The 27,040-nt window shown below is 33.8% G+C and overlaps 4 protein-coding genes across 6 annotated transcripts; 3 read left to right on the forward strand and 1 right to left on the reverse strand.

Moving 5' to 3' along the window:
* The first annotated feature begins 169 nt into the window (after positions 1-169).
* On the forward strand, positions 170-18,895 carry LOC120216106. The gene is made up of 3 exons (XM_039213618.1): positions 170-175; positions 7,837-7,848; positions 18,291-18,895. The coding sequence occupies exon 3, from the start codon at positions 18,297-18,299 to the stop codon at positions 18,867-18,869; it is 573 nt and encodes a 190-aa protein (XP_039069549.1). The 5' UTR covers positions 170-175; positions 7,837-7,848; positions 18,291-18,296; the 3' UTR covers positions 18,870-18,895.
* Positions 3,912-9,513, forward strand: LOC120216102. Of its 3 annotated transcripts, none has more exons than XM_039213615.1 (8): positions 3,912-4,012; positions 4,283-4,345; positions 4,650-4,792; positions 5,295-5,344; positions 5,443-6,032; positions 6,947-7,027; positions 8,771-8,833; positions 9,266-9,513. In XM_039213615.1, exons 2-8 carry the CDS (start codon positions 4,292-4,294, stop codon positions 9,320-9,322), a joined length of 1,038 nt encoding a protein of 345 aa, XP_039069546.1. In that variant the 5' UTR covers positions 3,912-4,012; positions 4,283-4,291; the 3' UTR covers positions 9,323-9,513. The 3 variants fall into 3 exon arrangements, with proteins under 3 accessions (XP_039069546.1, XP_039069547.1, XP_039069545.1); XM_039213616.1 differs by having other exon boundaries at positions 3,913-4,098; positions 4,210-4,345; positions 6,947-7,055; XM_039213614.1 differs by having other exon boundaries at positions 3,913-4,098; positions 4,210-4,345.
* On the forward strand, positions 10,195-11,876 carry LOC120216103. Its single transcript, XM_039213617.1, has 3 exons — positions 10,195-11,277; positions 11,382-11,459; positions 11,624-11,876. The coding sequence occupies exons 1-3, from the start codon at positions 10,420-10,422 to the stop codon at positions 11,630-11,632; spliced, it is 945 nt and encodes a 314-aa protein (XP_039069548.1). The 5' UTR covers positions 10,195-10,419; the 3' UTR covers positions 11,633-11,876.
* Positions 14,894-15,696, reverse strand: LOC120215825 (MYB-like transcription factor EOBI). The gene is made up of 3 exons (XM_039213374.1): positions 15,567-15,696; positions 15,363-15,492; positions 14,894-15,290 (listed from the first exon to the last, which is right to left on the reverse strand). Exons 1-3 carry the CDS (start codon positions 15,694-15,696, stop codon positions 14,894-14,896), a joined length of 657 nt encoding a protein of 218 aa, XP_039069305.1.
* Positions 18,896-27,040: the final 8,145 nt, after the last annotated feature.

The following is a 27,040-nucleotide window of genomic DNA, read 5'->3' on the forward strand; positions in this document are numbered from 1 at the left end:
ACGTTAACATGATGACTGAGATATGATAGTTGTTTGAGATTCTAAGATCAAATTTTATCATATCATTAGGGATGGATATTTAACCTGAATCTGACGGGTTTTGACCCGACCCGACTCGATAAAGTCAGATTTAAAAAAATCGAGTTCGGGTCAGATTTTTAAGGTGTTAGGTCGGGTCGAGTTCAAATGGAGGGTGAAAAACTCCAGCTCGACCTGACCTGAGGATAATAATATAATTTCTTAAAAATTATTATTTTTTTAATTAAATTCTTAATTTATACTGGGTCGAATGTATGATATAAAATTTTTGGGACGGGTGAGGATCGGGTGGAGGATACCTATTTTCAAGTTGGGTCGGGTTGACCAAAAACCCGACCTGTTGCCATCCCTACATATCATAGTAATATGTTAAAGTTTAGCTCAAAATAACGTTAATTTTTAACATAAAATTACCAGTTTGAAACATAATTAATAGTTAAGTGATCATTTTGTAACTTTTAATAATCAATAAATTCAACAAAATAACGTTTTATATTCGGATGACCATTTTATAACTTTTAATATTCGAAAACTTAATAAAATAATATCTTATAGTTGAATGATCATTTGTGTACTTTACACTATATATATACATTGTTTTTCTAGATTTTTATAAATTTACATATTTATAATTATATTAATAAAATTGATGATATCATCTTCCATTGAAGATTGAATACCTCGTTAATATACTCAAAATCAATGCAACTAAATAACTTGATTAAATTTCAATTGAAAATTCAAGGTAAAGAGTATAAGAGCATGGTTTTCAGAACCGGATCGGTTAGCGAATCGGTCATGCTATCGATTTATTGGTTTAATCGGTCGAACCGATCCGACCGGTCGGAAGAACCGAACGATGTCATAATTATTTAAAAAATTAAATAAAAATACTAAAAATATTTAATAAAAAATAATTTTTTATATAACAAGTTATATTCAAAGCAAGTTATAACATATATAAGTTAAAAACCATAAAATCAAGTGAAACAAAATGATTCAAATTAACTACAACATAATAATTAAGGTAAAACATAATAAATAATAAATATAATTATATAACTATAATTAAAAAATAAATTTAGGGCTAAAAAAATCATAACAAAATAATATTGTTTGGTTTAATTTTTTTTTAAAAATAATCCCACATGGCTAAGAAACATAGAAGAGTATCCCAAAAGTCTAAATAGTAAAAATATGATAACAAAACAATCTCACATGGCTAAGAAACATAGAAGAACATCCCAACTAACTTCTATAAATAATATATGTAATTTGACATTCAAAATCATGGAGCCTTTTGGTGAACACTGAGTGAATTATTCTCTCACTTCAATCAATCTCGAATTTTAGGCTTCAATCGAGCTTCTAATTTTTTTTTGAGTTCAAGCCTTTTCGAGTTCAAGTTTCAATATTATATTTCGAGTTTGAGTTGAACTTGATAAATTTTAGCTCGTGAGTTTGAGTCGAGTTGAGCTTACTTTTAAAGTTTTCAAGTTCGAGTCGAGCTCAGCAATACTCGAGTTCGACTTGGCTCGTTTAACAAACGACGTCGTTTGATTTAATTTAAAAAAAAACAAAATTGGCGGTTTTCTCGGTTTTTTCCGATTTTTAGCCGGTCCGGTTTGAACGGTTCAGCGGTTCTGACCGGTTCACTAATAGCGGTTCTGACCGGTTCACTAATAACGGTTCAACCGGTGTAGATTGGACCGGACTAGACAGCGATTCCCGATTGAACCGGCCGGTCCGGTTTTCAAAACAATGTATAAGAGGTCTCTTTACTTTTGAGAAGAAATTAACGTATCCTTCGTTTTTTTTTTCTGCCATTTAATCAATGTTTTTGTTCATTTGATCATAAAAAATGTTGATGTGGCAGTTCACGATACTGATGTGACAGTTTATTTGACATGTTTAAGTTACCAATTTAGTGTATCTATCATGTTATTGATCACGTTATCAACTACAGTGGATTGCCACGTCAACACTATGGACCGCCACATTAGTACCACAATCTGTCACATCAGCACCGTAACAGTCAACGACAAAAAAAGTTGGTCAAAGGGCCACATTAAATTTATTTTATGAGTTAGAGGATCACATTAAGAGAAAAATAATGCGATGATCACATTGATTTTTTTAAGTACATGGACCTCTAATGTCTTTTTTGTCAAAATTCAATTAAGAGCAGAGGATTTAATTGATTTTTGGATAAACTACGCATTTAGCATTGAAACTATAACTTTTATCTGTTTTAGTACCTAAATTTTTAATTTTTTCAAAACCATACATAATGTTTAGTTTTTGTTTTATTTTAGTACCCCGATGTTAAAAACTTAACACGTTTAGTACCTAAACTATCAATTTTAACCCATTTTAGTACCTAAACTTTCATTTTTTTCCAAAAAATAACGTTAAATTTTGAACATGTGTACTAAAATGAAATAAAAACTAAAATTTAGGTATGATTTTGAAAAAATTAAAAGTTTGGGTATTAAAATAGATCAAAACTAATAGTTTAGATACTAAATACATAATTAACCCTTGATTTAAAAAAAAAAGAAGCTTAATGGTCACTTTTGCCCTTATAGTATACATACTTTATCATTTTCACTCATATCGTATTTTCGTATCAATTTAACCATTTGAGTTGTTCAATTACATCATTCTATACCCTAACCCTACTTAAAATATTAAATTCTAAACCCTATAACCTAAATTATAGCCCTCTAAGATATAATCTATAAACTCTGTTGAATAAGATTTTGATATAACAATAAATTGCAAAATTTGGTTTTGGACTTAATTGAATTTATGAAAAATAATTCAAAGTCCAAATTAACTTGAAAATATGTTTTAAATATTTTCCAACTTATTCGAACTTTTTTCAAAAATATATTCTATCGTTTTCGCGCTTTAAAGTCGAGTTTTCAAGTATTTTTTGTTCAAATGATCAATCCCCTTGAAAAAAGATCAATCCATTGTATTTCATAAACTTTTGGATCGATCCCTTCACCAAAAGGATTGATCCCTCGATGAAAAGTATTAATCCCTTTCACCAAATGATCGATCCTTTGTGCAATAATTGTTGTTTTTTTTATTATAGGTAATAATTATAATGATCTCTAACGGCTCCAAACGGCTAGAATTAATAGAAAATATATAAATTAAATGTCAAAGTTTCACAAGGTCGACAAGAATCATATTGAATCAATCTACCAACATCAAAGTTTTGTTTTATGCTTTATTTTTCAAATTCTTTGTTGTAAACACTCTTGCGTATAATTATTCATTTTGCTCAAGTGCGTATTGGGTGAGTGTTTAATTTGTGCAAACATATTTATCTTGTGAGATTTTCTCTTTGTTTGCTTTATTTGTAAGTCATCTTGTGGAAAGTGTGTAAGTAAGGATTTGGGGTATAATCCTTGTGTGTCATTGTAAGGTTACACATTGTCCTCAAAGGTTAGCAGATCTAGTGGATTTGAGAAATTCTTAGTATGAATGCTAGGTAGTAGATGTAAACTTTAATTTATAAAATCGAATCACTCTAAATTATTGTGCAAAAAATTTATTTTTCGATCGTTTCCCCAAATTTCTTAAAATATCAATTCACCTCTCTTGGCTTATTTTGATTGTTCATAAGAACTAACAAATTTTAAACCCTAAACACCAAATTAAAACCTTAAATAATATTTTAAACAATAATACAATTAAATAAATTTGAAAATTATATTAATACAAAAATACGTTAACAAAAATAATAAATTAAGAGTACTATAAAGACAAAAGTCACAATAAAATCAAACTTATTTTAACAAGAAGCAAATAAAGAACAATAGGGACAAAATAGTATATGAATGTCCCCCGGTTATTAGACGAATCGGACGTCTTATATTGAAATGAGCATACAAGATCAACCGCACTGAAAAAAATTCCAGTGACAGCACCACATTCCTCTCGAGTCTCGACGACCTCCGTTCGTCTCTTTTCCTTTTTCTTCTACGTTCAGATTCTCTCTTTGGGAAGCCCTAAAATTTCCCAACTAGAGTTTTACTCTTAAAACGCTGACTTTTAATTTGCATTTCGATTTCTAAAAAACCCCGGCTAATTTGTAGTCATTTAGGTGTTTTAGGGTTCCTGCGCTTACACGCTTTTTATTTGAAAAGGCTATGTTAAGCATCATTTTTGTTCACCTTTCAGAAGTCATTACCGAAAGAACCGATTAATCGATCTTTAACTTGTCTAGGGTTTCTTCATGGCAGAACCTTCGCGTGGTCGTGTTACTATTACTCTCGGTCGTACTGGTCAGGTATTTGTTTCACTTTAATTCCCTCTTAATGTTTTTTCTTTCTTTTTCGTAATTTTTGGTGATGATGTTCAAGTATATTTGTTTGTTTGCTAGTAAAATTTGTGAAATAAGCTTGAAACTAGTAAGATTTTATCCTTTGAGCATAAATTGTATCCAGATTGGCTTCAAATGATTTAGCATATCATGGTAGGTTTTTCCTTCTTCCTCATTGAAGTATTTAAGCTTGTTATTAAAAAAATGCCGGTGTAGTTCCCCTATTTTTTTTGGTCTGGTTTGTTGAACTTTACTGATTATGTTGATGTAGGTGGTGAAGAGGGCTGGACCTGCTTCCGGTGGTGATTTTTCTGATTCTCATCCTGTTTCTGGAAGTAAGCGGTCTGTAAGGGATAGGTTGGGGGGCAACGGAGATAGTTCTTTGTTGCACGGGAGACAGCTGAATAACAAACGGTATGCTTTTAAGAATTTTTCTGTTGGTTTATCAGCATTTCTATATCTTGCTTTGCTATGTTGGATTGGTGCTTGTGCAAAAGTATTTTCTTGTATTTCCTTGTGGAAGATAATAAGACTGTTGTATTCATGTCATATGGAGCTTGCAAATTAGACTGTTAGTTTAGGGGGGTTTTCAACTGGAACAATATGTTCCGTTACATGGGTTGCCCGGACTTGAGATTGGCTATTAGACGTTACGTTAATATGTTAATTTTTTTCTTCAATATTATTTGCATATTTGGAGTTCAGGACTGCATCCTGTTTCCATGTCGACTGTTGGATATTTGTTTGACGAGGATTCTGTAAGAAAAATAAATTGTCGCAGCCCACATAGGCCACGAGAAGTAATACATTGCCCTGCCTTTGGCATTTATTTCTATGTTTGTAAACTTTCACCTTATTAGTTTATCAATGAATTACTTGTATAAAAAGATATTGTGCTGGTTTGCCTTTTCGACAGACAAAGAGGTGATGGCTATACTTCAAGCTTGAATGCCAATGGCTTGAATGGTAACAAACTTTTTCCCGTGTTGCAAAATCTTTGTTTTCCTGTTCTATGAATTGTTTATGCAATTACTAATGTCACTTCATTCTTGTGTGGAAAAAAGCTGTTCACATTGGTAAAAATGACCTTCGATTTAAACTCATGCAAAAGAATGTGCTTAACCAAGCTCGGAGTGATGAAAACCAGAAGGATATGGATCTTCGTGAAAAGTTGTCAAGAATGGGACAGCCTTATGAGAAACATCAAATGCCTGATTCTAGGGAGCGAATTCCTGAACTGGGGGCGAGAGTGGGGTCTAGGGAAACTAGTATATTGAGCAGAATTCCTTCCACAAGAAATGCGAATGATTTGCCTCGTGTTACCACTTCAAGAAGTTCTTATTCTCCTTGGACCTTAGATCATCTAAGACAACGTTCTCCAGAAAGAGTAATGGGTGCTTCTAGAGGTTTATCTCCCCAAAGAAATGTTGGAGAGATTCAGAGAAGGCAAGTAAGCAGGACAATTGATGATGTCAGAACAGTTTCATACATGGGCAAAGATGTTCTTGATGCTCCAGGGCCTGTGAGTACAACATCTTTCGTTACGAAGTCCAGATTGCCAACCACTTCAGCAAAACCCATGCCACCACCAGGCCCCAAAATTCCATGTCCGATTCCCCCTCCAAGTAGCATTTTACAAAACCCTTCATTCACGGTATGTATTATTTTCCATGAACTTTCTGTTCTACCTGTGAATCATGCAACTAACCCCTTTTACATCAATTTTTCTGACTATATTTTGTTGTGAACGTCTGCTTATGTTCATGTATTCAGTCTGTTCTTTACCATATAACTCGTGATGTACTTTGTATAAAAATTTATCACGTTTTCATTTTTTAAACAGTAAAAAGAAATATGTTAGTTTTATTCTCAGATCACCATGCTTGGAAAGTCTAGACCTATCATAAAATATTTTTATCCGAGGTAGATAAGAATATTGTAACTTGTCTAGATCTTTCTACTTTCAGTTGACTATGGAACAAAATGCTAAAAGTTTAAGAATCCTCTAATTTTATGTTTGATATTCAAATTGTCCTTTGGAAACTATAACATCACAATGTTTAGGTGACAATCATGTTGGTATTTTTGGTGCGGTCGCTTTTAGTTCTGAACAAGTAGCAGTTGGGGTTTCTTTGAAACTGTATGGTAAGATGCCTAATGTAGTGGTATTACATTATAAAATTTCCAGTAGTAGGAGCTACGTGTTCTTCACAAACCCCTCTGACCCCACCCCATTTAACTACCTCTCATAATATAAACAAAGAATCTTCTCTATGAAAGATTTTGCTTATTGTTTCTTTTGCTCATTAAATCTGGACCATTATATGATCTTCCTCTCTGCCAGTACCTCTGCTTTCTTGACCTCCTTGATTCACACAATATTTTTGCTAACTTCCAACCCTGTTTTTATCTAGTACTTAATGTTGTTTGCTTTCCAGATCATGCATAAAATCTATTTATGTGGTCTTAAAGACTCTTTAAAAATAGTTATACACATACCTTGATTTATAAAGAGTGGTGCTTAGGATTTTCTTACCCTCCCCCCGCCTTTGGCTGGATGCTGTATAGGGTGTTGAACAACAAACTGTTGAAGGCTTGCTGCAGTCACTAGGGCTGGGGAAGTATGTGATCACTTTCAAGGCAGAAGAAGTAAGTGATCTATTGCCTTCAATTCTTAGTAAGGATAAATTCTTTATTTTTTGAAAGAAAAAAAGGTGTTCAGGGATGCTTTGAAAGACTAATCAGCTAAGAACAAAGATGCATATTCATTTGATATGTTATTTCTTCTTGGTAATTTGTTGCTTGTTACTTGTTTTCTTTTGTGTACGACAGTAGTTTAGTGCGAATGTAAGATGGTAGGATGTTTCTTTCATCTTCATCAATTTGGGATGTTTGGTGATTTTCTGATTGAAAAAATTATTTTCAATCATGATTCTAGCATCTTATCTGTTACATGTCAAATGATCTTGGTAGCATTTGGGATTACTCATCAGTATTAACTTTTGAATTCATCCTTTCTTGTTATATATTTATAGCTTGGTCCTGGCAGATGTTGTTCTTAATGTAAAGATGTCTACACACATTTGTCAAAATAAGACTAAACATGGAACTTTATAGAAGCAAAGATTAGTCTATGTTTTATGTTGCAAAAAATGGAAATCCAGTGGTTAGATCAAGAGACTTCCATTGTGGAGCTCATAGATTTAATCTTATGATGAGGAATGCATCTCAGATAAGTTTATAAACTTGGTTTTAAAAGGCGCGCCTAGGCGCGAGGCGCAGCCATGCACTGAAGATGCGCCCACCTGGGATGAGACAAAGCGAGATACAAGAGGCGCGCGCCTCTGGGCTTTAGGCGCCGGGCGCAGCGCCTTTCGGATTTTTTTTAAAGATATTAATAGGAAGTAGAACAGACTAAAAAAGAAAGAAGATAAAAAAAAGAATTGCAGTAGTAAGAGAGGAAGAAGACGGTTAAAGAAGTCTAGAAAATTCTTTCTTTTATCACATTTTATCATTTCTTAACCCTAATATTTGACAAGCCTAACCCTATAGCCCAAATTTATAGTCCAACTCTAATGTTTATTTATTTATAACAAACCATTATAACCTTTTCCACCCTTTGTCTACTTTTAACCCAAAGTATATGCTTTTTTTAGAAATTTAGCTATTTAATAATACATAATTAATTTTAATTTTTAAAGTAATAAAATATTAAATTAAATATTAATTACTAAATAAATTTTATTAAATATAAAAATTATTTTTTATAATAATTACAAATTTTAAATTGATAATAAAATAAATTTGTATCATTTAAAAATAAATGAAATAATAGCTTTAAATATTAAAAACATTAAGTATAAATGAATAACAGTGTAGATTTTGGTGAAAGGGATTAAAATTTGTTTATAAAAATAAATAAAATAATAGTTTTAAATATTAAAAACTTTAAGTATAAATCAATACATTGTAGACAAGTATTTTAGGAGTTAATCGGTGGGTAATGAGTATAAATATACTAATACAATTAATTTATAAACTTTTTAGCATAGATATGTTTATAATATTGTTTTTAGTATAAAATACGTTCCATAACTAATTTATAGGTTTTTTAGTATAAAAGTGTGCCTCGCCTACGAAAGGCGCGCGCCTTGCGCCTAGGCTACAATGACCTTTTGCGCCTAGGTGTGCCTTGCGCCTTTTAAAACCAAATTTATAAAGCAATGTCAAGTATCTTCAGACATTTGCTTACTGATGTTTCCAAACTGATTGTATGCAGAGAAATATCATGGACCTGAAAATTGGTTTTGATTGGAGAATTGCTTGTTTTGTGCTTTTTTTTTTCTGTATTCTCCTCGTTCAGCTGATCTGTCTATTGGGTATTTTACTCAGGTAGACATGACTGCACTGAAGCAGATGGGGGAAAACGACCTTAAAGAGCTAGGAATACCAATGGTATTTTACCCTTTTCTGTATTTGAATTATTTATTGTTAAATTTTTGTTCTTCATTTTCATAATTGATGTGCTGAAATTAATAACTGATCCGCATATAGGATCATAGATTTCCTACGAGTTAGATTCACAAAGTTGAAATTGTCTAGTACGTATAGCGCTTTCTTCATCAGGCTTCAATTTAAAACCCTTTTAAATAATCTTTTAGGATATGGGCACATATCTGGGAATGATTTGAGCACCCAAGTACACATCATAACTGTCTTGTGCCTAGACATCTTTTGCTTTAATTTAGATTACCGGCTGCGCAAGACATCTTTCCATTCATTTTCCGGTCACGAGGCTGCTTATCGTGACCGCTTTAAGAGTAAGCACTATGAAGTAGGAATCGAACGGTTTCGAATCGTCTCTGATGAAGCTGGTTTGATTTGCAGGGCCCGAGGAAAAAGATTCTTCTTGCTCTCTTGCCCCGCTCCAGAAGGCAGCCGTGATTTTTCCTTCATACTCATCGCTCTTTCGCAATGAAAACCGTTGTCTCTCTCTTTCCGGGACGCTTGAATCAGTTGTCAAGTTAAGGCTGATCAAAATATTTGTTGGTGGCAAGAAATTTTTAAGATGCGTAGAAATGGTTAATGCGTGTTGATTTTTTTTTTCTATCAATAGATTTAGCGTTTCTCGTGCATGCTGCTTACTTTTAAGTACTCTCAGGGTGAGTATTGATAGAGTTGAGTCGAATTAGTGAAAAATAATTTAAACTAAATAATCAAATTATTTAGTTAAAGCCAAAAAATGATTTAGTTTTAATATTTGATTATTCAAAATTTTAAAACTCAAGTCGAGCTTAAAGTTTGAACCTCTAATTCATGATTAGAATAGTTTAAATTTTTTTAAAAAATAAAAGTAAAATTAATTTTTTTACCTCTAACAAAAATAAGTAAAAATTATATCAATTACCATGCAAGACAGAGGTTATAGATTTGATTTATATAATTTGATCAATTAGTCTCTATAGTTAACCATTGTGCATAGTCTAATAACAAAATTTTACATAAACTATTTCATATCTATCATTTAGATTAAAATTAAAATATTAAAAACAATCAAACCAGATTATAAGGACTAGCTCCTAAGTTAAGTACATTACAGGGACTAGGAGAAGAAATTGATCTAAAATGTTGAGTACAAACGTGTAATTTCGCCAACTCGAAAAGGACGCTTTCACCCAAGAAATCCCCAATCCCGGTAACCTTATACACCGCGGTGCATTTTAGTAGAATACCCCCTAATTAAAAATATGAAATTACAATAAGACCCCCAGAAATCTCATAACCTGAACGTTAAAATAGCCCCCCCTCCCTTTTCCCTCACTCCCTCATAATCTATCATATGGCGAAAACTCGCTCTGCGCTTTCCCGGCGATCGGCATAGCAAAGATACCTACCGTCGGCAGGATACTAAAGAAAATTTCTTTGAAGCAGTTGAAAAAGAAAAGGGAAATCATATTTTTTTTCATCGGGAATTCAGAGAGAGAAAAAAGCTTCGTTTTTTGAATTATTTTCTTGGTGTTAAAGATTGAGCTCGTTCGGTGATGCGATCAATGGTATGTTCTGGTGAGAGAGAGATGGCGATGGGACCCCAGAGATCAAAACCTCTTCACAATTTCGTCCTTCCCTGTTTGAAGTGGGGAAATCGGAGACATCTCAGGTGTATGAAACCCGACGATGTTTCAAACGCCACCGACTCATCCGCCGCTACCTCCGTCGATGTTGATCAATACCAGCATTGTCGTCGTCGCGTCGTTCAAAGGCGCCGATCTCCCCCGTCGAATCTTGAGAGTTTGGTGGTTGGTGGAATGCGGCGGCGCGAATCGGAGTCGTCGTCGTCTCCCAGCAGAAAGAACACCGATTGTGCAAGAGAGCAGCGGTTGGTGATACCGAATGGAGAGGCGGCGGCGGCGGGGATCGTGGCAGTTAGGGAGAAGATCATGAAGGATCTTAAAACGGCGGCGGATGAGATCAAAGGTGCAATTTTTAGAGACGAAGTGTCCGACGAAGCAGACGACGAGGATGACGAAATCGAAGAGCCTAAAAATAAGCAGAAAGTAAAAGAGAAAGAAAGGGAAGAATCGCCTGCGGTAGAGGTAGAGCCGAGGCCGTGGAATCTCAGGACAAGGCGTGCCGCGTGTAAGGCTCCGGTTGACGGAGAAGTAACTAACAACAATTACAGTTCTCCGATGACGAATGAGGTGTTTAAGTCACCCAGAGTAAGAGACAAGGGACCGTCGTTAGCATCGGCTCCGCCCGCCGCCGATAAGAAAAGACCCCGACCGAAATTCTCGGTGTCGCTATCAAAGGAGGAGATCGAAGAGGATTTCAAGGCCATTGTTGGCCACCGCCCTCCTAGAAGGCCAAAGAAACGCCCACGTAACGTTCAGAAGCAATTGGATGTAAGTTTCTTCTTCTTCTTCTTAAATTTTTACTTTACCGATTGTTTTTGTTGTTTTTCTTTATTTCTTTATCCATTTTTGTTGTTTTATTGTTTTGGCTACAGTACTTGTTTCCTGGGTTGTGGCTGACGGAGGTAACAGTGGATTCTTACAAGGTCCCGGAGTTGGCTGAAAACGGCAAGGTAAATTTTCTTTAATTCAAAAACAATTCCACCTTCTTCTCTTCTCTATTTCTGCTAAATTCTCAGCAACCAAACAGATGAAAGAAAAGGGTCTAATTTAAGATTTCTGTATTATGATCGAGTCCAGATTTGTGAGCTTGACTTGTTGGCATTTTGACTTTCAGCAGAGGTAGTAGAAACGGAATTTCAACTTGCTACAAGGTCTAAAGAAATCATTCAATTCGAGGCTTCCGTCTGCCGTGTGTCGGTAGTTTTGTGACCGGAATTAATCAGACTCGTATACAGGGTTACCGAACCTTTGTGGAATAGGAATTTCACAGAACAAAGTTGAGTTTTTCTTATGTTTCTGGTTAGGTTACAGTTGCTTTAAGATGCTAATTTTTGTTTCAATATGATCGTCATTCATTTTATTTCTTTATCTCGAGCCGAATAATCTCGTACAAAGTAAGGTGACGATGGTTCTTCTGATTACAATCGTTGAATGAAATGCAGTCCTTGTCTTCGATTCTGTGTTGTGTTGTGTTGTGTTGCTAAAGAGTGCGCTCAACTAAATTCCTGCTTCTTTCATCTGCGGTTCTTTAACCTCGTCTTGGTCAATTTGTTTTCGATTAGGTTACCCGATACTGCTCCGGCCTTCTTCTGTGGCTTTAGCATTGTTTGTTTCGCGACTTGTGTGCTTGTTTCAATCGATGGGGCTTCTTGTTTGCGTCCGATACTCCGTTTTCGAAAACTTCGCATCCTTCTTGTTCTTGTTTAGCGTTGTTGGTCGATCATGTAGAGTAACAGGCTGCTTTCGGATTCAACGAACGCAAAAGAAATTGACCGTGTGCCTGCATATGCTGTGTTAGGCCCCAACCCCATTTAGGTATCATTGTTGCAAGTTATGGGATCTAATTTATGTACGAGAATGCCCGCCAAGGACACAAGGATGTTTCTAGGGTAGGCCGCAACCTACGTAGCCCATGGATTGATCAACCTTTCATCTATTGGGCCAATTGAAATTAGGGATGGGCATTTTATCTAAACTCGATGGGTTCTAACCTGACTTTTTTCGTTTAGGTTGATTTTATTTTATTTTAAAAATTCGGGTTCGTGATGGGCCGGATCAAAGATTTTTAAAGATTGGGTTTAAGGGGGAAAAAACGTTGGGGTAAACTCTGTGTTTAGTAAACTATCGGTTTTGGTATGTTTTAGCACTTAAACTTTTAATTTTTTTAAAATCATACTTAAAGTTTAGTTTTTGTTTCATTTTTGTACCCTCCTTTAAAACGTAACATTAAATTTTGAACAAAATTATAAGTTTATGAACTAAAACGGGTCAAAATTGATAGTTTCGATATTAAATGCGTTAAGTTTTTAATTAGGCCTGTAAACGAACCGAACGCACATAAACGGAGATATGTTCATGTTCGTTCATTTAATAAATAAACGAACACGAACATAAATGAACAATTTTTTTGTTCATGTTCGTTTATTAAGGAATATAACTTATTCATGTTCGTTCATTTAATAAATAAACGAACATAAACGAACACGAACATAAACGAACACGAATATAAATGAACACGAACATAAACGTTGGAGACCCTACCTTCCATTGTTCTTTCATGAAAAATAGTCGACAATGCAAATCAACCAAATATACAGTGATAAATAACGTAAGAGCTGATTAGCAGTGATGAAATGTTTGAAGATATCAAATATTTCGATCGATCTTTTAAAGATATTAAATGATTCACACGACTTTAATTTAACGCTATAACATTTATCTTAATGGTCCATGATTACATATGAACAATCATTTTCCACTACGTTATTCTAATAAATTCGCCGGCTAAAAGTTTTGTGACATCAATGTCAGATTTTAGTGAGGTTTGTTGATAATGATCATTTCCGTTGACAAAGTAGAAAATTTAACAGCATGAAGATTTTGAACAGTACAAATTGGACTCAATACAATAACATAGATCCGAAATCCCTTCGATGCTACGTATCGTAACTAATATTATTGTTAAACCACTATTCAAAATTTTAACGTACCTAAAGTCTACTTTACAACTAAAGATCACACAAGAACTATGAAAACAAAAGTCCATTGTCAAAGTGTATTTTCTACTTATTAATGAGTTCTTCCTGGAAAACCCATTACTTCCGCTATTACACTCTTTTTCAGAAATCACATAGAAACCTTTGTTTTGTTTTATGACAAATTCTATATATTTTTCTCTTTACTGATGCTCATATACTTCCGATTGTTACCTTTATCTTCCCATCTATTTTTAGAAAGAAGTATGATGTTTTCTTGAGTTTTAAATGTGAAGATACCCGCAATAACTTTACATATTAACTATTAAGCTAAATAAAACAGAGAAAGAGATGAAAACAGACCTGTAAAACTTCAGATTGCACTATAATATAACTTGTTTTGAAGCTTTCAGCGATCATCTTCACTCTCCAGTGAACACTAGGGTTTGGGGAAAAAAAGGGGAAAATAAATATAGGTGCGAGGTGCCTCACGGGTTAACATATTGGATTTAATCTCCAAATAAAATTGGGTTAATTATGGAGTTTGTCATCAGAATATCAAATTAATTAATATTTTTAAGATACTTACAAATTGGTCACCAAAATTGATTTAAGAAGATTGGGTTAAACATAAATGAATGAACATAAACGAACATAATCGAATGAACATAATCGAACGTTCACGAACGTAAATGAACGAACGAGACCTATGTTCATGTTCGTTCATTTAATTAAACGAACACAAAATCTTGTTCATGTTCGTTCATTTAATAAATAAACGCACATAAACGAACTTTCCGCCCCACGGTTCATGAACGGTTCACTGAATGTTCAGTTCATTTACAGGCCTATTTTTAATGACAGTATACTAAAATGAAACATAAACCAAACGTTAGATATAATTTTGATTTTTTTTTGAAAGTTTAGGTAGTAAAATGAATCAAAATTGCTAGTTTAGGTACTAAATATGTAACTTATCCAAAAATTTAATATGATATAATATAATAATTATCTTGTATGTATTTAGAAATAATTGCAATGATAATCTCTTCTATATAGAGAAAGGTCGGGTTGAGTGTGGCTTTTGACCTAAAAGATCAAATCGAGTGGAATGCTTTTAAACTCGGATTGAGTTCAAATGAAGAGGTTTATTATTAGATTAAGGATTAGATGCGGATGAAGAGGTTTATTATTAGATTCGGGTTTGAGTGGACAAAAAATTTGACCCAATCTATGATTATTCCTAATCAAAACTCTGAAATTAATAAAGTTGTTATATGGATTTATAAGAAACCAGTCCTAAAAATACAGTGCTTAATTCCTAAAGTAGGTACATATCCATTAAAGATCACATCCATCACCTTATATGATGGGTCTATGCCACAGCATCACACAATAATCTATAACTATCACACAAAGTTGCCCATCTCTTCCAACGCTCCACATTGCCATAAACCATCCGTCATCTCATCACATATCCAACAGCACCCTTCACCGGAAACAGCCATAGTTTCCGTGCCGTGCCCGCTGCCGCCGACACCATAACTTCCATTCCGAACTTGGTCATGCACGTTCAGACTCGATTGGTGTTGGGAAAATCGATCGATTTCCTCCGAAATGTTCACGAATTCCGCGGCGAACGAACCCGGAAACGTCGACGATGAAGGGACTACGCATTCTGGTATTCGAGGACTCATATCTCTCGAATGAGAAGCAGAGCATGTCTGTTTCTGCACCCTCGTCAACCAATAGTTCTTGATCGCGTTGTCCGTCCTTCCCGGAAGATGCTCTGCAATTTTCGACCACCTACAGACATAAACAAAACTCAGGGCCACATGTATTAAACAAATCTGCGTTAGATCATTGAATAAAACTTACCTGTTTCCCCACTGGGAATGAAGCTCAAGAATCAAGAGCTGTTCTTCGAGTGTCAGGTCTCCGCGTTTAACGTGGGGGTTTATATAGTTCAGCCACCTTAGTCTGCAGCTTTTTCCAGTCCTCTTGAGACCTGAAAGTGGATCAGCAAGGAATACATAAAAGAAAAAAAGGACTAGATTGTAGTTCGATAAGAAGTTTAGGTACCTGCACATTTTGCCAACATAATCCAACGACCAGCCCCATGATGATCAATGTAATGGGTTAAGAGAGCATCTTCTTCAGTGGTCCATGGCCCTCTTCTCACCTCACTGTCTTCCTCAACATGACTGCACATTCTCTTTGTGATTAAAGCAATGAAATTCCAAATACTTGGCAAACTCAAATTTATAGGCTCCAATGGCTATAGAGTAAAACAAGGCTCTAGGACTAGGAAAGCCAGCAAATATCTCAACTATATCAGTCCAAAAAGTGTTGCATATCTCCTATTTTCGGCACGTGAACATAAATCGAAATCATTATTCTTTGAGATCACATATTCGGTAAAATTTTATCACTCCGAAATATGATTTCATATCACGTGACATAATTCATATTATGAAGGTCGAACCGAATAATAACACCTATAGTATCATGTTACTGAATTTACGAAACCTGAAACTATGAACTGAATTGAAAAGGATATCAAGGACAGGAATAAGATCCAAGAAAGAAAAGATCAATAATGGAAGTTGAATTCAAGCATGAAGAACATGTTTTATTTTCATATTTTTCCAATTTTAGTTGGTTAATCTATACCGACGGTGGAGATACCTTCGTCACTTTTTTTCTTAAAATAGCATGCAAATGCAAGAGAGATCATGTGGCCTGGTGGTATAGACAAGGGGTTAGATACAATAATTCCCTTTCTATGAAGGGATACCATTCCTACAATAACAGTGACCAGGGCATATTTATCGAAGGGTAAATTACATAAGTGGTCCCCCGACTATAGGGTATTACTTTATTAATTCTCTCGACTATTAAAATTTATAAAACGGTCCTCCGACTATAGAGTGTTACTTTCTTAAGTCCCTTTACTGTTAACAATTACAAAATGATCAACAGACTATTCATTATATTTCAAACCCGTCCCTTTCCGTTAAAAAACTAAAGCTGAATGTTAACATGATGACTGAGATATGATAGCCGTATGAGATTCTAAGATCATATTTTATGATATCACAATTAGCATGTTAACATTCAACACAGAATATCATCGTTTTTTAACGGAAAATGACAAGTTTTGAATATAATAAATAGTTGAGTGACCATTTTATAACTTTTAATAATAGATGGACTAAACAAAGTAATATTCTATAATTAAAAGATTATTTTATAATTTTTAATAGTTAAAAGATTTAATAAAATAATATCACATAGTCGAAGAATCATTTCTATAATTTACTTATTATTGAAATAACGTATGGGGCCCTTGAGAGGCTTATATAGTTCATAATTTAAAGGGAAATACAGTTTTTTTCCGGTATGTCATCCAGGTTTTTCTATTTTATCTATCAGGACAGTCGGATTTTTTTATTTTGGAGAATATGATAAAAGTTACAGTGATTTTAAAATTTGTCATTTTGATGTGATAAGTTTAGTGAGACATATTATTTTAATAGATCCTCACGGGTGGAGAATAAATGGAATATATTTTTTAAATACGATAGAAGATATATAATTTTCGGGTCAGATTAATCGACACCCGACCCATGGTCATCCCTAGGATAATATCCACTTGGTAATAAAAAGGGATGACAGGTGTAAGAAAGGTGGGGGTGAGCTTCACCAAGAATTTTGCAGACTTAAGGGCTAAGCATGTAAAAGTAAGAAACAAGGGAAGAATGATTGTAGTTTCGAAGGCAGTGGTAGCAGAGGTTGAAACAATATAACAAAACATAAAGAATCCAATCATTCATTTAAACTTTAAAGTGATGGAAGGTGTCAGAAATTTGATTCACTCTACAGATTAACAAAATCGCATTAAGCAACAAACACCACCAATTTACCACTTCTCATAATTGGATAAGGAACGTAAAATAAAATTTAATTTTTAAGATAAACACGTGTTCATTTTAATATACATATAGATGTGTCGTTATATATGTATATAAGAATCGATTCACTTATATTATATAAAATTACTTTAATTTTATGTATTTTTAGGATAGTGTATATATATATGTAGTGGCATATCTATGTCCATGTTAGGATGAGTACGTGTTCACTTTAAAAATTAAACTTTTTTTATGTGTATACTTGATTTTACTTTTGGTATCCACTTTAAAATTTTATATTAAAATTTTATTCGTATTTATATGTATAAAATTTTTAATTATTAATACATAATATATGTCCCGAAAAATATTATTGGATCAGTCCATATATATATATATATATATTATACTTAAAAGAAATCGTTACTATTAGCCAAAGGAAGAAATATCTATTTAAGCAGCAGCTTTGCTCCATGATTTGTTTCGAACAGAAAGTTGGGATGTGATGGAAGGAATGATTGGGGGATGACCCAATTTGCTTTTTCACAAGATTAATACTATCACTCTATTGTCCACCAAAATTAATATCACTATTTGAATAATGTCAAACTAAATTGTTTGACGTTATCATCTTAAAAAAAAAAGTTGATATATTAATTAATAAAATTATCAGCCTCGGGAACCACCGTGCCGCAATCGGAGCCACGAAATGCAGCCACTTGTCCTTCCCATTAACCTCTTCCTACTTTTAACTTTCACTCCAATGGCTTTTCTCTCTCTCTCTTCCTTAGCCCCCACTCTTCCGTTATCCATTATTTAAACCCTTGGAACCCCTTTCATTACAGCACAGACCAAAACCAGAAACATCAGATTTGCTGTCGTGAAATATAAGAAGAAAATGAGGAACAAAGCAAGCGGGCTGTTGAAGCAGGTAAACACGGGTTTAGCCGCAATGGCGAAGGCCAAAACCTTGGCCATAAAGAGCAAGACGAAGGCCATCAAGACTCGCCTCGTCATCTTCTCCTTGTTTCAGAACAGGAAGCTTCTGGTGAGTTCGTTCTCCTACAAGCTCAAAGCCTTGATGGGGCGCAATGAGAAAATCTCCGATGAGGTAGAAGGCGATCATGTGAGTGGAGATCAACGAAGCCCGTTGATCGTTCTTTACAACAGCAGCAATGCTGCCATGTGGATACCGAGTACATCGCAGACCAACTATGAAGATGAGGAAGAAAAATACCCAGACCCCAGTCACTCGCTTTTCGATTCCGAAGAAATGGAGTTGGCCGACTCGGGAGCTTCGGTGATCGAGATGGTGAAGAACTCGAAAGAAGGTAGAGGGGAAGAGTTCAGGCTGGAAGACGAGATAGACCGAGTGGCTGACTTGTTCATAAAGAGATTCCATTGTCAAATGAGATTGCAGAAGCAGCTTTCATTGAAGAGACGTCAGGAGACGATGGGGACTAGCCCTTAAACCGTAGTACTAAATTGCGGTCTTGGTTACGGGTGTTCCGACATTTTATGTTGCGAATATGACGTCGTATTATAATGATTTTAAAAAACTTTATAATACGATCGTAGTTCAATACTATGTCTTAAAGTGTAAGGTACGTAAGTAGGATTTAGGCACTTCAAATCTGTAATTACTGGAGGAAGAAGAAAGACTTTCTTTGTACCCATGACAAAATCAGTGTGTATAATAACACAGGTGTTGTACACAGGTGTTCTAGTGGATACCTTGAGAAATAAAGACATCATGAGGATTGGTTTACTGGATTTGCTGTATTTTTGGGCCATTTAAATTTGTGCATTGTCAGTCCTATTCGGGCCGAATACTGGATAATGTTTCCTAAATCTGGATTCAGCCCGAGAATTGTGAGATTTTAGGGTAAACTACAACTAGGGTAAATTGAATCATTATCGATCAAATTATTGCCACTTTTCTACTTTAATTATCAAATTATTTTTCTGCAAATTCAGTCAATAATGTTATATATTTTCTATTTTGGTAACCGAATGAACCCTGATATTAGGAATGGCAAACATGTACAATTTCGTGTATTTCGCACCACACTCATTCTAATTGAGGTGGGGATGGGTATGCGTTTATGGGCGGGTGTAGATGGAAAAAGTCATACCTCATACCCGCCAAGTGTAGTGGGAGGTGATGGGTTTGAGGCCTTATTCGTCCCGCATTCATCCGCCCACTAACTACCCACCATATAAATATTGGATCATTATAAATTTAGGTATAATTTCGAGACTATTCCGTAAATCTTAAGGTTTTATAGGACATTACTTGTAATTTAATCAAATATTAGAGTATAAACATTTTTAGAATTGAAGGCTGTCGTTTCTCCCATCTCAAATTCTCAATCTTTAGAATGTACAAGTGGGTATAAGCGATTACAGGATGGGTGGTGGTATCCAATTGGATAGTGGATGTGGGGTAAATTTGTGAATGTACATACGTGGGTAGATATGAATTTAAAAATTATATCCATCATAGATGGTGGGTAGGTGGTGTATATGAAAATATTAGGTAGGTATGGGGATGAAGAAGGGGTATCTGCATCCGCCCTCTCATTTGTCGTCCTTACATGATAAAATAATAGTTTAATATTTTAGTCTCTCAAATTTATATATTTTACGAATTTGATCTTAAATAATTTAATAAATGTAATCATAAATATTTAACAAAATTATCAATGTAGTCGATACTTTAAATCTAAAACTATCAATGCTTAATCTCTAGTTGAAGTCAATTACTAAGGGTAGAAAAAGGATGGATTTGGTGGAGATCAAACCTATACGGCTATACCCTAAGATAACACAACACTTAATCTTTAACTAAACCCATTTATTTTCCTTAATTTTCACATAGAGTTAATTTCATTAAATTATTTAGAATTAAAATATGACGAATTTGATAATTTTTAAAATATAAAAATTTAAGTTTATCAAATTAATTTAAATTAGAGCTAAATTGATATAATATATAAATTTCATGAATTAAAACTATTATTATATCAGACTATATCAACATCTTCATTAAAACTTGACTTAAATTTAAAGTATAATGATTGAAATAAAAAATAAAATGTAATAATGATGACTAAATTTGTAAAAGAAAAAAATTGGTGACCAATAATGTAATTTATCCTTATTATTATTATTCTATGTGTTCCATTGTTTATTTCTTTTTGTCTAACAAAGATAGGCTTGAAAAGGATAAGGTTTTTAGTATTTGGTCCTCATTATCCTGCCGTGTCCAACTTTCCATGTCATTTTAGCACCTGTCAAGTGTCCATGCAAATTACTAATTTATTAGTCTAGGTTAATATACCCTAGAAGTCATTAAACTATATTTAAATGATTATTTTGATCATTGATTTTCTTAGAAAATATATAAATTAATCATTAAATTTATAAAATAATCATTAAATTTTATTGAATTATTACCGAATGATTGTTAATTTTTATAAATTTATTGTACTTAGGCTTAAGGTTACTTTTGGCCTTATAAAAGACCCAATTTATCATTTTTGAGCATATGAAATTTTTGCAACAACTTAACCCTCAAAATTGTTTAATCGTATTAATATTTAAAATATTTATTATTGTTTAGAGTTTTAAGTTATGATTAGGGGTTAAGGTTTAAGATTTAGGGTTTTAAGTTATGGTTTGGAGTTTAGAGTTTAGGATGATGCAATTAATTATTTTCGAGGGTTAAATTGATGAGAAAATATCACAATAGAGAAAATGATAAATTGGGTCTTTTATAGGGACAAAAGTAGCATATAAGCCTTATACTTATTATACAATTTTTATAATAGTTTTATAAAATATAATGATCATTTTATAAATTCTAAAAGTTCAATGAATAAAACAATCATATGGGCATAGCTCAATGACCTCTAATACACGTTACCAACTAGTCTAAGTGTCTAACACACTTGCACTAAAATTAACTGTAGTTTTACCAAATAGCCCTCCAATTTACGAAGCGCCAAATACCATTTGTGAACACTGGAGAGTCGAGAGGCCACCACTATCATCGGAAAGTCTGGCCTTAAAAGTCTTAAAAATCACAAAGAGTCAAGTCAATAAGCCACCCACCTTGTGTTTTTAAATAAATGGCCACCAAATGCCGAAGCTTTCTTCACCAATTGCCATTAACCTTTTTTGCGAAGAGATGGTCCGGCTATGGAAACAAGGGGTTAGAGTCGTTGACGGTGGTGCAACCGAAGAGTTTAGCGGTGCTTTTTTGATGTTGTGGGCAGCTTTAGTAGCCCTTTCTCTCGTTACGGCTATCCTGTTATCCTGTGCCGGTGGCGCTTCCAAAGACAAGGCCTCCGCTACCCATGATACGTATGGTTCCGCCTGTGCGGCCGGCTGTGGCGCTGGCTGCGGTGGTTGATCACTGAATCTTCTTTTCCAACACTCGATGCAGGCGAAGGACGGCGTCGGGCTGGACCGGCATGTTGAATTTTCTGTGTTGCTGTCGTAAATTTTTGCAGGCTTGTCAGAATTGGATACAAACATTAGTGCAGTAATGAACACAAGATTTCATTATTGTTTATGGCTCAACACATTAAAAGACGAAAATAAGTTGCAGAATTATTGTGTATATCTTTCTTTATTGTTTTATGACCTAAATATAACTTAATTACTGCAAGATTTCAATATGATCCAATTGCATAAGAACTAAACCAAAGTTAATCCAATTTCTTTAGAACGTGAAATCTATGCTACATAGTTCTTAGCACAGATGTTTTGTTTGACCTAGGGATGGGAATCCGACCAAAAAAATTTATATTCTTTATCCGATTCAAAAAATATATATCCTCCACCCAATCAGAACTCAATTCGAAATAAAAAAATATATTATTTTTATTCAATAAAAATAGTGATTTAATTGAAAAAAATAATATATAGAGGGGTATTATTGTAATTATTCCTAAATATAAGGTAAAATTATATTTTTTTTGTCGTGTATTTTCACCCTAAAATCAAATCCAACCGGACCTGAACACTACATTTAAAAAATACGACCCGACTCTACCCCAATTTTTTTAAAAAAAACAATCCGATCAGGTCGAAACTCATCGGCTTCGGGTCTCATGCCCATCCCTAGTCTGACCTTGTAACATCCTCAATACCGAGTTAGTGATCAAATTGTAAAGTTTCAGAATTTGGTAACTAAAGAAGAACAATGGATTAGTTCAATGATTTATTTGGAAATAAATCCTAAAAGTTGTTAGTAATTATTAGATGAATTAGAGGGCAAAGTGGTCATTTGAATTGGAAAGGATAAGATAATGATTTATATGGGATAAGCTTGAGAGATTTCTCCAGAAACTCTCTTTTCTTCTTCTTCTTCCTTTCCTCCCGTGTCTCCATAACAAAGGTAAGTTTTCTGATTAGTTGATTATTTGTTGATTTTAAGTATGGGTTGTGATCATTAGAGGATAACTAAGTTTAAGGAAAGCTTAAGTTATCTTAAAATCAAAAGATAAAGGAGTTAGAGAAGATTAAAGATTTGGAGTTCTTGAGTGAAATCTTGAAATAGAGTTTATAATAAGAATTGAAAGTTAAATTTGACTTGTCATCAATCTAGTTAAGACATAAGAAGTGTTAGAAGTGGAATTAACACATGTTGTGAAATTAAGGTAATTCTTGAATTTCATATGAAGGACATGATTTTGAGGTTTAAGATGAAATAAATGAGTACAGATTGGTTTAAGTGTGTGTACTGTAGTTAAGAATGAAAAAAGGGATTAAACATGAAGGATTTAAGTAAAAATGGATGAATTTTCGGGTTTAAAAAGATGATTATGGGCAGAGTGCATCGATGCACATTCAATGTGTATCGATGCATCAAGGTTAAATCCCAGAAATTGTTGAAGGTGCATCGATGCACTCATTTAAATTAAATGAACATCGAATGCCATGGATGCATCGATGCATAAGGAGTGCATCGATGCTCCTGCTTAAAATACAAACATCGAATAAGATTTATGCACCGATGCATGGGTAGTGCATCGATGCACCAGTCAAGGGATGCATCGATACATGGTGTAGTGCATCGATGCATACCTTCAATAAGAGATGGAAATAGCTTTCTTTTAGCCTAAGGATTTATAGTTTGAAATATATCAATTCGTATGCTGATAAGTATCAATGTATTACTATGTAGATTTAGAGCGTAATCTCATTCCAGAACAATCGAAGGATTAGAATCGAATCAAAGCAAGGCTAAGGTGAGTGCAATTTAAATTGTACTTATGTATCAAATAGACATTGGCTTGCGATGAGCCAGTGATGAAGTTACTATAGTAAGAAGAGACTTCTAAAAAATGTTATTTGAATTGTGATTCTTATGTTTGCATGAGTACATGAAAATGGGTACATATGTTATATGTATTGCATCTGTTACATGAATTGAGTGAATAAATATTAGTGTGATGAGTTATGTGAACTGGTTTAAGTAGTGGATGTAATTATATACGTTATGTAAAATAAATATGTGATTTAAGACATAAGTTAAAGAACTATATGATATGAGATAAGATAGACACATGCTATTATAAGTAACTATAGGATCACGAACTATGTAAAATAGCAATGATTTATATGATAACAAGGGAAAGGATATAAATTACATGAGTTAGATATATATATATATATATATATATATATATATATATATAGGAATTGGTATAACCAACTTATGAGATTAGATGAAAAGTGAGATAAGTTAAATAACATTGATTTATAGGACAATATAATAATAATATATAAATGAGGAGACATTGACAGAAGTGATTATATGAACATGTAAAATAAGTTATATGGAGAGATTTGTGAGCTGAAATGAACATATAATACATGAGTCATATGGTAAAGATTTATGAAGCTATAGGAAAATGTTATGGGAACTATGTAATGATAAGTTATGAGAAAATATTTATATAGGTAACCAGCTATGTGAAATTGAATTAAGTAATATATGAAACTAGAATATAATTAATGTGAAATAAGTGATTAGGTAAAACTGTGAGAAGTTATAGGGCATTGTTATTCGAAGTATATGAAAATATGTATATGGATACCTGTATAAGTTTATATGTTATACTATGTGCTATGTGATGTATATATGAAAATATGTGAACAAGATATGACATGCGAGTTTACATGAACAGATGAGGAATGATATAAGCCATATGAAATGATCTACGTGAATATATGCACTTGTGATACATGTGATATGATATGAAATATATAGTTACACATACATGTGGTATGTGACAGAAGAGAAATAACAAGTGATATGAAAGGTATAAATGATAATGCCCATGTTATATGATAGGAGAACTAGTGATATAGTTGGCATGCCAAGAGTCTAGGGTATCCAGTGGTCCTTCGGGACGTATCCAGTGGTCCTTCGGGACATAATAGTCCTTCGAGACGAATACTGAACAAATGTTCAGTGCCCCATGAGAGAATTTATACGAGCTGTGGTGACAGCATTAATGCACAACCTCAATGTACTCACATACATTAAGTTCTCACAGGTGTATATGGGCTAATAAAAAGACAATAACAAATTCAATACATATGATGCATATACTTTTGGTGATATGAAATATGTTCCATGAATTATATGATATTATGTACGGGTTGGGGTGTTACAGACATGCTTCAGTTATGGGGTGGATTTTTTTCTGCAGTTCCACATTCCCATGTCCTAGGCAGAAGCCATAAGGTCCACTTGGGGTGGATTTTTTATTTTTAAAACTATTAAATTATACGTGGGATAGACCTCGACCTAATTCTCAAATTTCATTACGTTCCCTATATTGTTTCTTGACTTTTTTTTAACCATATGAGCCATTGAACTTAACCCTACTAGTTTTTTTGGTAAAGTACACAAATGGTCCCTTGACTATAGGATAATGTTTTATAAGTTCATTGACTATTAAAAGTTATAAAATGATCTCTCGACTATAGGGAGTTGCTTTATTTAGTTTTTCAACTATTAAAAATTAAAAAATGGTCACTCGATTATTCATTATGTTCCAAACTCATCATTTTCTGGTTAAAATTTAACGATCGTATGAGTTGGATGTTAACATGTTGACTGAGAGATTATGATATCATATTTTATCATATCATAGTTAGCGGGTTAACGTACAACTCAGATTACCGTCAAAATTTTAACGAAAAAGACGAGTTTGGAAAATAACTAATAGTCGGGTGACCATTTTATAGCTTTTAATAATCGAGAAACTCAACAAAACAACTTCTTATAGTCAAAGGATCATTTTATAACTTTTAATAATAAGATAATCAATAAAGCATTATCCTATTATCAGAAAATCATTTCATACTTTACCCTTTTTTAAGTCTACGCCGATCTTTGAATTTATTTAGGAGTAAACTATGTAAACGATCACTAATGTTTGATTAAGATTTTGTTTGATTAAGATTTTGTTTTCACCACTAATATTTCAAGCCACAAACATTATCGTTTATTACAAATTTGTTACTCGCCGCTAACAACCATTAACAATCGTTACTACATTAATGAAACGCTGATGTAACATGTTAAATCAGTTGACTCTTCTTCTTCTTCAAATCCGTTGCCTTTAAATACTTGAACTATGAAACCACCAAAGAATCTCAAATATAAAAAAAGAACCCACGAAAGTCTGAAAACTACAATATCTAACCATCCTAGCATGACAAAGAACTGCTAAGGGCATCATCTAACTCCTCAGTGCTCTTCTTCTCTAGTTTCTTAGCACGGTAACGGATGGATTCAAGGTCCATCCTGAGTTCATCGGTCAACCATATCCAATCAGTTTCTATTTCCATCAATCTCTGTCTTTCCCCCTCACGTTCTTTCTTGTTGATATTACGACCGTCTACGCTTTTTCGCAATGGAATGGAACGTGACAACAAAGAGGACCTCAATTTTTCAGTAGAAATGTTTAGAGATGAAGCAGTAGGTAGCATATGATTGCAATTTGCTTTTCAATGTTTCAATTTCCTAAAGAAGCGCTGCCTTTTTCATTACCACCATTGTTGGACTGCTCAAATGGTATTATTTCATTCTTCGAACGCTCATGAGGATATTCAATTGCAGAATTTTCTTTCTCAAGTTTGTATCGACCTGCAGAAGTTTATAGACCATCAAAACATAGCCTAAGTTATAATATCTTCTCATTCTAAAGGGGTCAAAAATATTATTACCAGATGGTTTGACAGCTCAAATTTTGCTGCTTGCTCCTCACAAATACTTTCAAGTGTTTTCTCGCTTTTGGTGGCTTCTTTCAAATCCCTTGTTACAACCTGAAATTAAAGAAACAAAACCAGTAAGTACACAACAACGACCAAACCATAAAAGAGAACATGTTTCAACAATGTAACATACGGAGTTCTCGTTGTCTTCTTGTTTGTTATCAGCTGCCACAATCCATGTCTTCAAGCTATCCTGAACCCCATCAGAGTTGTTGTTATCAAACTTCCTTTGGCAAGATTAACAAAGCAAAGAAGTAGAAGAACCGTCTGAAGATGGTTTGTCATTTGGTAATGTTTGAACCGAAGCATTGGTCTTGTCTGCCTCTGGACAAGTTTCAG

This window comes from Hibiscus syriacus, unplaced genomic scaffold (genome assembly GCF_006381635.1).
Source record: "Hibiscus syriacus cultivar Baekdansim isolate YM2019G1 unplaced genomic scaffold, ASM638163v2 tig00110156_pilon, whole genome shotgun sequence".
In the NCBI taxonomy this organism is placed as follows: domain Eukaryota; kingdom Viridiplantae; phylum Streptophyta; class Magnoliopsida; order Malvales; family Malvaceae; genus Hibiscus; species Hibiscus syriacus.